The sequence below is a fragment of the Eleginops maclovinus genome, chromosome 21 (genome assembly GCF_036324505.1).
Source record: "Eleginops maclovinus isolate JMC-PN-2008 ecotype Puerto Natales chromosome 21, JC_Emac_rtc_rv5, whole genome shotgun sequence".
Lineage (NCBI taxonomy): Eukaryota > Metazoa > Chordata > Actinopteri > Perciformes > Eleginopidae > Eleginops > Eleginops maclovinus.
The window spans coordinates 4,020,207-4,032,635 of NC_086369.1; the positions used below are offsets into that span (position 1 = coordinate 4,020,207).

Genomic DNA, 12,429 nt, shown 5'->3' on the forward strand with positions numbered 1-12,429 from the left:
CTTATTTCCAGCAACCTGAAGGGATCTGAGTTATCTGAAACATTCACTGCTGTATATTTCAAGCTATTTTTTAAGACTTTATAGGTGAAAGTTGGCCGGAATTATTTTAGTTTGATTGCAGGGATCGGCATTTGAATGACACCCGTCATCAATTTCATGTGTATACACGACTGTATCTTCTGGGAGCTTGGTCTACTCACTGTGTTGTCACTTCTTGAAAGAGATTGAAAGGGACAGAGTGTATTTCCTGTTGAAGAATCTTATAGCTGTTCCTAGCCAGTTGCATCTGGCACACTGTAATCAAACCAATCATGGCGGTTGATGGTCAATGATTGCTTTCAGATTGGCTTGCCTTCTCATAGCCCTCTTCCTTTTTTTTCCTTTTTCTTTTACGGACACCTGCTGTAGCAGCAAGACTGTGAAACCATGGAGATGGAGGAGAGACAGAGAGCTCGAGAAGCATCTGCTATCACTGTGAAATCACCACTGCACAGCCTCTGATCATTCCTAGTGGTTACACTCTAATTACATTGCTAATTCATGTGCATTTAATTTGGACAGATGACTGGTCATATTTCCCTTCCACCGAAGAAAAGCTGTTTTCTGCACCCTCCAGTGCACCTCCCCACTCACATCCACTGTCTCTTTAAGGACATTTTGCTGTGCCATTACCAGCTGTTTTTCACTTGGTGTCGTTCAGAACAACATGCCAGAAGAGCGCAGGTCCTGGGGCAGAGAGATAGCATTGCTGCCATAGTGGTTACATGTTAGTCAATTTGAAATACACCGAAAGGAATGTCTCTCATGTGACTGTAGGCCAGCAGAGCGTGACCGACTGCGAGCTCGCCAAGTACTGTCGGTCACACATGAGAGGGCAGGAGACAGGCAGGCGCACGAACATGGGTGTCACTGCTGTCGAATGTTTACACCTCAGCTGCAGACATGCCGAGGATGCAGATTCCACCCCTCGCCTTTGACTAATTGACCCTGAGCTGATGTGTCAGAAACTTGAAGAGGTAGAACAGATGAACCCCTAAGCTGTGGTTGGGAGAACTCTTGTAAAGGGGCGTAGTTCTGCTGAACCAGTAAAGTGCAGCTTGACTTCACTGAGGAGGTGAGAGAGGTGTCAGGGCCTCCAGTGTGTCTACCACAATTAGCCGCTATTTGAACAACAAAAATATGTGTAATCGTCAGCTGTAACCGCTTAAGTTCTGCTCCTCAGGCGACTGTATTTCAACGTGTTTTCAGTGACAACATAGGAAATCACCCAAATGCTTTAATAGATTCAATAAGAGCATGCTGATGCGGGCAATTGATAGCAGTTACTCATCCTTGAAAGTGCTAGACTAACAGAAATAAGAAACTCACTGCTAATACTGTTCAGAATTAGTCAATGCATTCTTTCAAGTGCTCTTAGTTCATACTGGATGAATACTACAGAGACAATAAATGACATGGGAGTGCTGACACGTTCTATACCCATAAAGATGATGATTTTTAAATCAACTGCAGGCTTTTCTCTGTTTCTTTTTTTGCAGCCCCTGGACTATGAAAGTAAAAAGGCATACACCTTTAAGGTAGACGCCTCCAATGCCCATCTGGATCCACGATTTCAAAGCTTTGGGGCCTTCAAAGACACAGCAACAGTGAAGATTAACGTTTTGGATGTGGATGAGCCCCCGGTGTTCAATAAGCCCTCCTATTTGATGGATGTGTATGAAGACACACCCGCAGGCACCATTATTGGAGCGGTGACGGCACAAGATTTAGACGCCAGCAGCAGTCCAGTCAGGTAAAGTTTTACTCTTCAGTGTGAAACAATAGACACTGCACAGGCAAGTTTAAAGGGGCCACATTATGCTTTCGGGGTTGTCCCTTTGCTGTACTGTGTTATATAGGTTTGTGTGCATGTAGATGGTCGGAAATCACATTGTTCCCTCGAGAGGGAGTTTCAAACACACTCCCCCACCTGCCTGAAACGCCTCAATAGGACTCCTTTGTTTACTTCCATAAAGTAATGACATCACTACGAAACACTTGCACTTCTATTGGCTTGAACTCCAAAACAATGTCGGCATTTACACCTAAATAACATATTTGAATTATTTTCAAATGTTTATATAATGTTCTCTTGTTTTTTTTAGATTGATAAGTAGTGAACATTTTTTTAACTGGAATTGTCCCTTGCAAATAGTCCAAATTCAGTAGATAATACACCTTAAATGGACTATTCATGGAATTCATTGTGATCGTTTAAAAGTCCTGTGATTTAGATTTAAAAAATGTATTTGTAATTTAGTAAACTTTGCAGGGGGGATTTAAGATAGTGTGACCCCCAGTTTGGCCATCTAAAGAAGCTTTATGTAGTCTTAGTGAATAAAGATGGCCTGGATCTGCACATCTTCATCTTCAGAGGCTTAACTATTGAACCGAATATCCCTCGTTACTCCCGCGGGGATAAAAGAGCTAAAGGAAGAAGAACTGTAATACTGCCGCCAGTGATTGAAGGTTTTAGAACCCTAATCCATTCATCAATGTTCCCAGTCTCTATTCATTAATGTCATCATGGCTTAAATCTTCAGAGTATTGTCAGCTTTACTCATCAGAGGGCTAATCAATCTATGTAGAACATTTGACATTGTCATGAAAAATCCTGCTTGCATCGTCTCTTTGCCGCTCAGGTTGTGTCGCTGATGTGATTTAACAGATAATATTATTAGCGGTCCCATAATTGGCATATCTGAAAGTCCAGGTTGATAAGGACTTGTTAAAATGTGCTTATTTATGCAGTCTATGACATTTACATAGTTGGATAATTTACTCAATAGAATGTGATGAATACAAATATTGTTTATGATTAAACTATAAAAAATGATGTTAATTCTGAAGGAAAATATCAAAAGAAATGCCTGTTTTTAGCCGGCATCCCTGAAACTGAAACAATGATAATTATTGTGTCACCTTAATAAGCCGATCTTTGTTTTAATTAATGTTTGCATCCCACCTGTTGGATTTCAGTTTTTAATGAGATTAGCTTTACAGAAACTGTTGCACCTCTTTTTCTGTAAATAGACTGTAGGTTATCCCCATGGGCTGACATTTACCAAGGCTTAAAATATTCCAGATATAGCTATGTTTCTTGACAATTATATAATTGGCTGTCAATTTGAAACGTTGATTCGGCCAACTATTTCCCTGCAGTTAAATGCATTTCTTTGAGGCAACTGTTTGATGATATCTTTAATGGGGATTTATTTTGCAGATGGAGATAATTAACATAACTTAATTAATGGTAATCATATATTCTATATTCTTATTTTGTGGGGGTGTGCAACTACACAACACTGTGCACATCGCCTCTGTTGATACAAGGGGAAGTGGATATGTTTTTTGTAGAATATTCAGCAATTAGAACTAACTAAATTGAGTAAGCGGCCGTTGTGCTTTTATTTTTTTTAAACCAAATCCTGACTTAGCTACTCCAGTAAAGTTTTTGCAAAGTTTGCACATTAAAAAACCCTGGATTAAAAGCATTAAATATAATCCTAATTGAACATGACAATAATATAATCAGTATACAGTAAACAAATAGAGGAAAACAGAAGCACAACATGAATATAATTGCATACTCTTATAGTTTTAACATGTTTTATGTTATGATCATTTATTTTTGGGACATTCAAACATCACTGCTCAGTTCCCTACATCTGACTTGACTCGTATCCTGATTTTCACTGTAGGCCAATTATTCCATTTCTTTTGCAGCCTCTCTACCACACATATAAACAACACTCTAACATAAAACTTGAGTGCTAGATAACAATAGAATGTCAAAGAAGTGCATTCTTAAAAATGTATGAGAACCCTTCTGTTTCCAAACTCGTCCATTGTAGCTACTTTGTAGTGCTAGTTCTTCCAAGATGTATCACTCAAGCGCAACACAGATGGCCAAAATACCTGTTGCATGGACAGAAAATGTTTTATTATGAATGTGTTATCCTTGAGAAAACATTCATAATAAAAAGAAGATGCAATACGTAGTGATTTGGACAACAAAAACACATGTACCCACTACTCCACTTTGTCTCCAGCAGTTTAAATATTCATCACTACCGCAGCTCTCATTGTTCTAAGGGTGCCTTCAGAGAGCAGCCTTGCATTTTCTACTTAAAAAATAGACCCAATCACCCATCATGCATAGGGTATAAGCTTTTAGACTTTAGTCCCAAATGATTGCGCTATTTAGCAGTATAGAGCCGAGTTATCTCTTGCTGGGGAAACAAAGGGCATCATGAATACTTCATTGTTGGCCGAAATTGAAAGAGCTTCCCAAAGTTCCAATGGGTCTCAAAGACAGAGGGGCGTAGTCACAGGAGGATTGTGCTGGCTGTTAAAGCTACAGAAAAAAGGTAGCAGTTCATCTGTAAACCTGCGCCAAGCATATAGCATCCAGGTGCTATTAGCACATATTTACAGTAATAAAACCAGTCCTATTAGTAAGTGCAACAATACATACGTTCTTTATGGATTTGCTCCTTTGCTTTTGGCCTTAAATCGTAACATCACAAATCTCACTGAAGACCCTTGTTGGACATGAACTCTGAAGGGTTTACTGCAGCAAAACTGTAAGCTCCAAAAATCAATAACTGTGGAAAATAAACTTAAGTTGTGCCTTCTCTTTTTAAATCACTCATCTTCTCGGGTCTGAATTACCACTACAGCAGTTCAAAGTAGGAGATAACGCTGTTATTAATTTCCATATCTGCTGTTGTCAGTACTGAGTTGGGTATAAGAAGACTCTTTATATCTGTGAATTATTTCTCACAGCCCTGTTCTCCTTGAAGATAATTCAGAGATTCAACCATGTGCAAGTAAAACATGTCTTTCTATCTCACATGAATATAAAAAAATGTAGTTTCTGCCAACTGATTTTTACATATTGCATGTTTGGTGGTTAGAGATGTGTGTTTTGCTCGAGAAATCCCCAAACATTCATTCTTTAATCTGTAATATTCTGGGCTATGAGGCCGTCTGTGTAACCTCTGGGCCGTGCTGACACTAAAACATATGCTTCAGTAGCAGCAGGACTCCAATAACACCCCACTAAAATAGAGTTTGTGCCCTGAGGAACATTTTTGAACCATTGATCTTTTGAACTCCTGATTTGAGTTTGGCTGCAATATTTATGAAAGAGACTCAAACTAAACTATTTGGACATGATCGTGTTCACTTCAAGTATGCGCGCCATAAAGAGTGTAAGAGAGGTTGACGTGGAAAAATGTAAATTGAAACAGAGAATTTTATGGAACCAAAGCTTGTAGAAAAAATCCACTTAAATGGTTTTGTTATCATTCTCATTACAGCGTAAGACTCCAGGGTTTGAAAGTACGCTAACCCTCTTTCCATTAATGACTCAAGTCCAGTTTGAAGCTCTTTAGTGGGAAAAAAACAAGCAAATTCATATTCATGAGAAATACCCTATTAAGATCAAATAGCTTACCATGAGAAAGAAAAATAAAGGAATAATGGTGGCATAGAAAGGCTGTTCTTAATGTAAGAAGTCCAGACTCAAGCCTGTTAGAAATTAAGCCTCTGTGTTGAAGAAATGCCCCAGAGCAAGGCATTCAACCCACAACCACTGACCTTGTTTTGAAGAGGAATACAAGACAACATGTGTTCTCCTCCGGGAACTCCACTGACGATCACAAAGTTATTAATAAAAAATCACCCTTTTAAGATCAAATAGCATAGTTTCATGAATGTCGCTGTCAGTGGCATGCGGTTTGGTTTCAGATCCCTGCTTTGTTTCATGGTTTGCATTCAGAATGACTTGGAAAGACCAAAGGACACTGTACCCTCTGTTCTCAGACACCAGTCTACATTTCTCCGCCTTTGTTAAACATCAGCTCTGTGAGATTGATACGGTTTCAACGATGCCTAAAATTCATTTACGTTCTGAAGGAAAAAAACCACTGGCTCAGCATGGCCGAAGAACATGTGGTCCATTACACGATTGGAATGTAAATGCGAAACCTCAGCATATTTTGTGGAAATGACCATTCAGAATGAGTAATGAAGGCTATGCCAACATTATATTACACCTAACTCATATACATGAGCCCAGAGGGAAAATCCCTGTGGTTTAATTCTCTGGTTTATGTTGGAAATGGACGCCATTAAACAAACATTTTTCACTCAGGTATTCCATTGACTGGAAGAGTGACTTGGACAGCTACTTTGACATTGATCCAGTGGAGGGAACGATTTCCACGAATGAACTCCTTGACAGAGAGAGCATTGCCCAGCACAATATCTCTATCGTGGCCACCAAACTTAGTAAGTATGACAACAAGATCGATTGTGATTCATGCACGTGTCGTTGTCCTTCCCCCTTCATAATCTGTGTGAAGGATTTAACACACTTTTACTCAAGTCAATACTCAATCCCATTTTGCAGGAAAGGTTTATTGGTGACTATAAACCATGATGGCTCTCCCTGGGGGATGTATCTTTAGGACATTGTCTCCTCTAGCACACTCTCCTCATCTCTGTTTTTATTTTTAACAACTATTTTTTTAATGACGTTGGCATCGGAAGGGAGCTTTTCTTTGCCAGAGTCAACTTTTACTCGCTCCGCAGTAAAATGTCAACCTTCTAAAGTTTTACACCGAGCAGATGTGGTGGCGTCACAGCATGTTGTGAAAGGGTGAACTAATGCGGAGCTGTGGCTTTAAGATATGTCATCAGGCTAATTATGTTTTTATGAAGGAAGTGGAGCAAATTTCCGGATAAATAAGCAAACCCATCGTCATCAAGTCATCAAATCTGCTAAGAACCGTCAAAGTCATTATCCCAGAGGCAGGCTGGTGCTCAATCAAAATTACACACGCTGTATATTCATTAGGATAGACTGTGAAATATGGGCTGTAAAACTTGAGTCATTGTCGCCTTGGAAACTGATATTACTCACTTCCCCTCAAGGTCATGGCAGTGACATGCTAATTCTGTTTTCAATGTGTGTGTGTGGGTTCCTTTGTGTGGCTTTTGTGCATAAATGTCAAGGAAAGGGAGGATGAGGTAGACTGAAAGGATATGGGCTGGTGGGAGGAGGGAGTGGGAGGAAGATGGGGGTTTTACTGCACAAGGGCGTTACATGTTCAGTTTATCATCGCAGCATCTCTGCACTTCTTGCCCTCTCATATGTGTTTCACTCCTTCCTTATTCCCCAAGTCAGGCTCTGACCCAGGCCTCTGTCCTCCTTCGTTCTCCTTCAGAAAGAGTAATACAAAATTCACATGAAAACCAGTGTTAAAAAGTAATGGTTGGGCTGGTGCAGCAGGGATAGAGATAAACCCAGCACCCCAGAGCTTGTATCCCAACTTGTGGGTTCAAATCTGTTTTTGACCTTGAATGAGATTTGGCAGAACTTTGTGTTCTGAGTATTGGCTAGCTCCTCTGAGATGAATTCTATTATCATTGTCGAAGTGTAGCGTTCAAACCACCAAATACAGCAATTAATACTAAAGCAAGATACATTCACATTCCAGAGAAATACTAGATTTTGTGGAGCAGTCACAGTGTACCCTGCACAGCATTTTTCAAGATTGAAGACCTCTGTATTTGAACCCTATTCTGTGTATACTGTGTGTCCTTGTGGCTATTGCTTTAAATGTTTATCCACCCACACTTTTTAGTCACCATTAAAAATCCGCACAATATGAGTTTTTTGGATGACATTTTCCCTGAATAAAAGGCATCTTTACTCTGAAACGATTAGTGAATCAACCAAGTTTTCAAAAAGCCTGAGAGATTTGTGCGGTCATTGCGAGACACTGCAGTCATGCAGCAAAATGAGAGCAGTCCCCACAGCTCCCCTGAGACTCAGAACACAGCAGAAGCCAAGCTAAATAAGAGCCGGGGTTAAATTAACATTCTGCTTTTTGGCATTTGAGCCCAGTTGCCATTTTTATGAGTCAAATGGAGGGGAATTTCTATTAAATGCAATAATAACCTGGGCTGTAATAAATGAGGATGCACACATTCCATCAAATTGCAGCAGATAAGTGTAGCTCCACACTTAAAATGGGGTTTGTGATGAAAGCTTGCTTCCTTAATCTGTCTACAGTTGCACTTTTTAGAGTTGGCTAACCACAAAAATCTCCCTATCTCTGTTTGGCAGCACATTTTATAGATTTGTGGTTGATTGCTTGCTTGCTTGCTTGGTTGGCTTTTTATTAAAATGAGCTTAATCAAAAAAGTAATATCCAATAATAAAACCAGTATAAAGTAGCCAACTTTATGACTGACTAATCAAGCAATACAGAATTCTGTTTCAATAAAATAGATAGATAGCATTTGTTATAGAGCTGAAATGCTGACGCTGTTCCCATTTGAATGTTATCACTATACCATTGCTCCATCTGGTGGACTGAAAGATGTATCACTGACTTATGCCGTGACAGTTGTGGAGTTTTTGAAATGAGATGAGAGGTGAAACGATAAACTTGTACAGATTTCATTGATCTAGCTTTGCAAACTTTGTAAAGGCCAACAAATTCAGGACCTTGATGACAGGAAAGATCAGTATTTTTGCTGGCTGAGCATCAATGTTAGTAGTTCAGTCAGTGCGAAAGCAGAAAATCCCCAGCTCGGTGTCATTTTCACCTCAGTGGGAAGATTGCTTTTGCCATCAAGGTCAGAGACAGGTTACTAACTGAGCCGGGTCTGCTTCTCCAATCCCAGAGAGACCACTCTACAGATCCCCCTCCTGCAGTCCTCTAAACCACCCACCTACACACACACACACACACACACCATAGGCTCCCCCGCACTGGCACTTGCACAAACAAGCGCACACTAAGCCCCCCGCTGCAGAGCAAAGCCTATTCCCACACCAAATCCATAAAGTTTACCTTACTTGGGCTTTCACACAAAAAGAACATTTCCCCCGTTGTGCCCCGGCAGTGAGGAAACATTGTAACAAACAAGCCTGGATTCAAGTGTGTTCCTCTCGTGGGGGCTTTCATGCTATAATTAATACGGCTAAAACCCATAAAATAACCTAAGCGAAAAAGAAAGAATCTCTATAGAGCCATATTCCATATTGTGCTTCATTTGTGGCTGCTGTGTATTTTTATTTAATTCCCCTTTACATTTTTAATCAAAAGTGCCATAACACATCAGCGTACGGGAGGACATCAACATGCTCCAGACACATCTGAGGTTTTATAGCAGAAGCATTTAACCACAGCAGCTTAAAGTGGGCGGGCAAATATGCGGTTTAAAATTTGCTAAAACACCAACAGGACTTTCTTTAACTACTCCTTTGCAACAGATAAACCTTTATGCCTTGTCTCACCATATGATGGCAGTACTTTCAATATCCACATGATGTCAGCACTCTGAAAAAAACAAGCCCCTATGTTTTTTTCTTGCTACATCTGTCACATCTCTGTTGTGTTTTCTTCTGCAGATAGTCCGGTTCTGAACAGCCGAGTGGCTGTCACTGTCCACGTGTTGGACATCAATGAGTTTCCACCTGAACTGGCCAGCCCTTATGAGACGTTTGTCTGTGAAAACTCCAAAGCTGGACAGGTACTTTCATATTCTTTCTGCACACAATATGCTTTTGTGCTTTTTGACATGTCATGTTAATTATTCTGGATTTGACAAATGTTAATTGGTTCGTTCTCCAATAAAACTGATAGGGCTGCAAGGTGATTGTTAAAAACAAAACAAATACATCTAAAAGGTGTTCAAATAAAGTGTAGATAATAATAAACACTGTCACAGAGTCAATGTTAACACTTAGGCAGAAATAAACACTGATCATGATATTTGTGGAGAAAACACCTATTGGTATTTTGAGCTGGAATAAATACACATAATTAGTTGTCGCTTTGGTTCAGAACAGAAGTTTTATTCCTAGTGTTTTACTCAAGGTCACTTGAATCAAACCTTTTCATTTCAAGGGAATTTCACAGGCCCTTCATTACCATGTGCATGTAAAACCTGAAATGATTGAGTGGTGGATTCAAAAGAGAGAAGCAATCAATCAAAAAGCGCAGCAGTGTTTTTCATACCAGCAACATGGAGTGCATTTCAGATGATATATTTTGGATGCAGTGGATAATTTGCCTGTGCGCATTGTAAACCACCTGTGCCTGTAAATGAGCCCATTAACCGGCATCTATATGCAGTTAGCGTTCTGTGGGAACGGCTTCTTTGGCAGTCTGTCAAATTGCTGTAGACTCCTCATCACATTGAGGAGGTTTTGCGACTCCTCAGGCCTGTTGCAATCAAAACAACGGCTGTGCCCCTGCATTTGAAGGCATCACTGTCCTCCCGTCATGCAGTTAGCTGCAGGTAGTGTCATGTTTTCCAGCATTAAAAGTTTAGTCAAGACACCTAGAAACGTGTTGGAGTCTGATTCGATGTTGAATTCTTAAGAAATCTAAGCACCAAAATGACTTTGACAGACAAAACAAGACAGGGAAAATCCCCAAAAATCATGACTATAGAAAGCCAAAGATGAAGGCTGATGAAAGACAATATTTATGATAATTTAACAGTAATACAAAGAGTAAAAGTTTTAAAAGGTACACCAAAATCTAACTAAAAATAAAAAGCAGGAATGGAGACAACCACATCCTCAATTTCAGATCAGCAATGCAACATGTCTGTATTCAGAATGCATCCTCTTACTCCCTCGAGTTAATCGCCTCCTCCCCCTTCCTATTCTCCCTCTCATCCATGGCCCTCCAGTGCACAATATACACTTAATGCAGCATTTTCTCAGCAGGATTCCAGCAGGTGTTGTGCGCAGCTGGTGAATGATAAAGAATTGCAGATCCTCTCGTGTAACATCCTTCACACATCTCCCTAGAAGATTATCTGCCCTCACGCTGCTGAAAAAGAACATACAAACTGCTTGTTTAGGGCTGCCTCACACTGTGCCACTACCCTACCTTGGAATGCAATGTGCATCAGGGACAAAGAGCTGTTTTCATGTCAGTGTGTTGGAAGAGCAGGAGGAAACTGACCTTAAACTGAGATTGTGCAAGTATAAATAATAAGGGCAGGGCAGGAATACAGCAAAAATGTTTCCCTATTTTAATGTTGATTGCACTGAGAGTCAACTGGTCAAGTGTGAAATGAGAAAAAGCACAAAGGAAACATAAAACAAGAATATTTACCTCCTCGTATTAGAGATACTTAGGACAGCCAGTGCTATGTACGCATTCCTCACTCTTTAATGCATTTCCTCTCATAGGCTTTTTATAATGCCACATTGAAATGCTAACCCGCTGAATCAGTTTGATATGCTGGAATAATTACATTTACATTTACAGCATTTAGCTGGCACTTTTATCTTGCTTAATTTCCAACGCAGCAAAAGCAGAGTAGCCTTAGAGCCATTTACCATATACAATAGCAGTCACAGTTCCACTTATGATCAGGAGGTGGGAGCACACTGAGTGCAAGAAAAGGAGCTTTTCTTACATAATGGATTATAAAATGGCGTAATTAGAAAATACAAATAAGAAACGTATTGCTTTTATAGCTTTGCACCAAATAGGCATGATAAAAATGTACTTTCCCCATGACAGTATATTAAATAGCAGGTTTTATTCTTCTCTGGAGCTTGTGATAGACATTATTCTAACCATATGTATCTAATTTATCAGTTGGGCAATCAACAGATAATTCAATATTTGATGTTTATATGAAATAAATGTGGTGCACGCTTCTAAAAATTGGGTTTATGCACATTTTTGGTCAGTAAAGGTATATCTAAAAGTTGTTGGAGAGGCGTGACATGCAACACAGGAATTGAAACATCCACTCTGACGCATTTTGGTACGTGACTAAACTGTCCTTTCTCTGGGAAACCTTGCACAACATGCAATTTAAACAATATAACTTTATGGTGATTTTTGATGGACATTAGTCATTAAATCTGACCTTCCTGATTTACTGAAAAAGGAATGGCAGTTTTAATGCAAGGGAAGAAATTGATAGTTTAGATGTATTCATCGCCGAGCTAATCTGTTGCTGAAAAACCAACAGTGTGAAGTGCACAGCTGCTTTAGGGAGAACAACAGAGGCTCATCACACCTGGTGTCAGGTTATCAAGCACAAAGGAGCAAAGGGAGTGAGAGCACCATGGTCTGGGGTGATTCCGGGCTCTTGCAAGAAGGACGGTGGGGGGGGGGGGGGGAATTCCGGGGATGAGGCTTCAGGTCTTCAGCAGGTGAAGCCTGGAGAGCAGGGGGCTTTCAGGTCAGTGGGCTTCAGACAAAGACCTGAGGCATTCGGGGAAAAGAAAGAAGTTGAAAGTCGTCAGCAGTATGCTACAGAGGCAGCTGAGTCAGCAGTCTGTGAGCAGCGGGGTGGAAAAGTTAGGAGTTGTTTGTTGTTTCAGTTATT

The 12,429-nt window shown here is 40.1% G+C and overlaps 1 protein-coding gene across 1 annotated transcript in view; it reads left to right on the top strand.

Annotated features, from left to right (window-relative positions):
• The window catches only part of LOC134883891 (cadherin-12-like), a 79,234-nt gene that overhangs the window by 59,956 nt on the left and 6,849 nt on the right, over positions 1-12,429 (top strand). Inside the window, exons 7-9 of the mRNA XM_063912379.1 lie at positions 1,539-1,792; positions 6,200-6,336; positions 9,473-9,594. Coding sequence (XP_063768449.1) covers positions 1,539-1,792; positions 6,200-6,336; positions 9,473-9,594 — 513 coding nt within the window. The remainder of the gene's footprint in view (positions 1-1,538; positions 1,793-6,199; positions 6,337-9,472; positions 9,595-12,429) is intronic.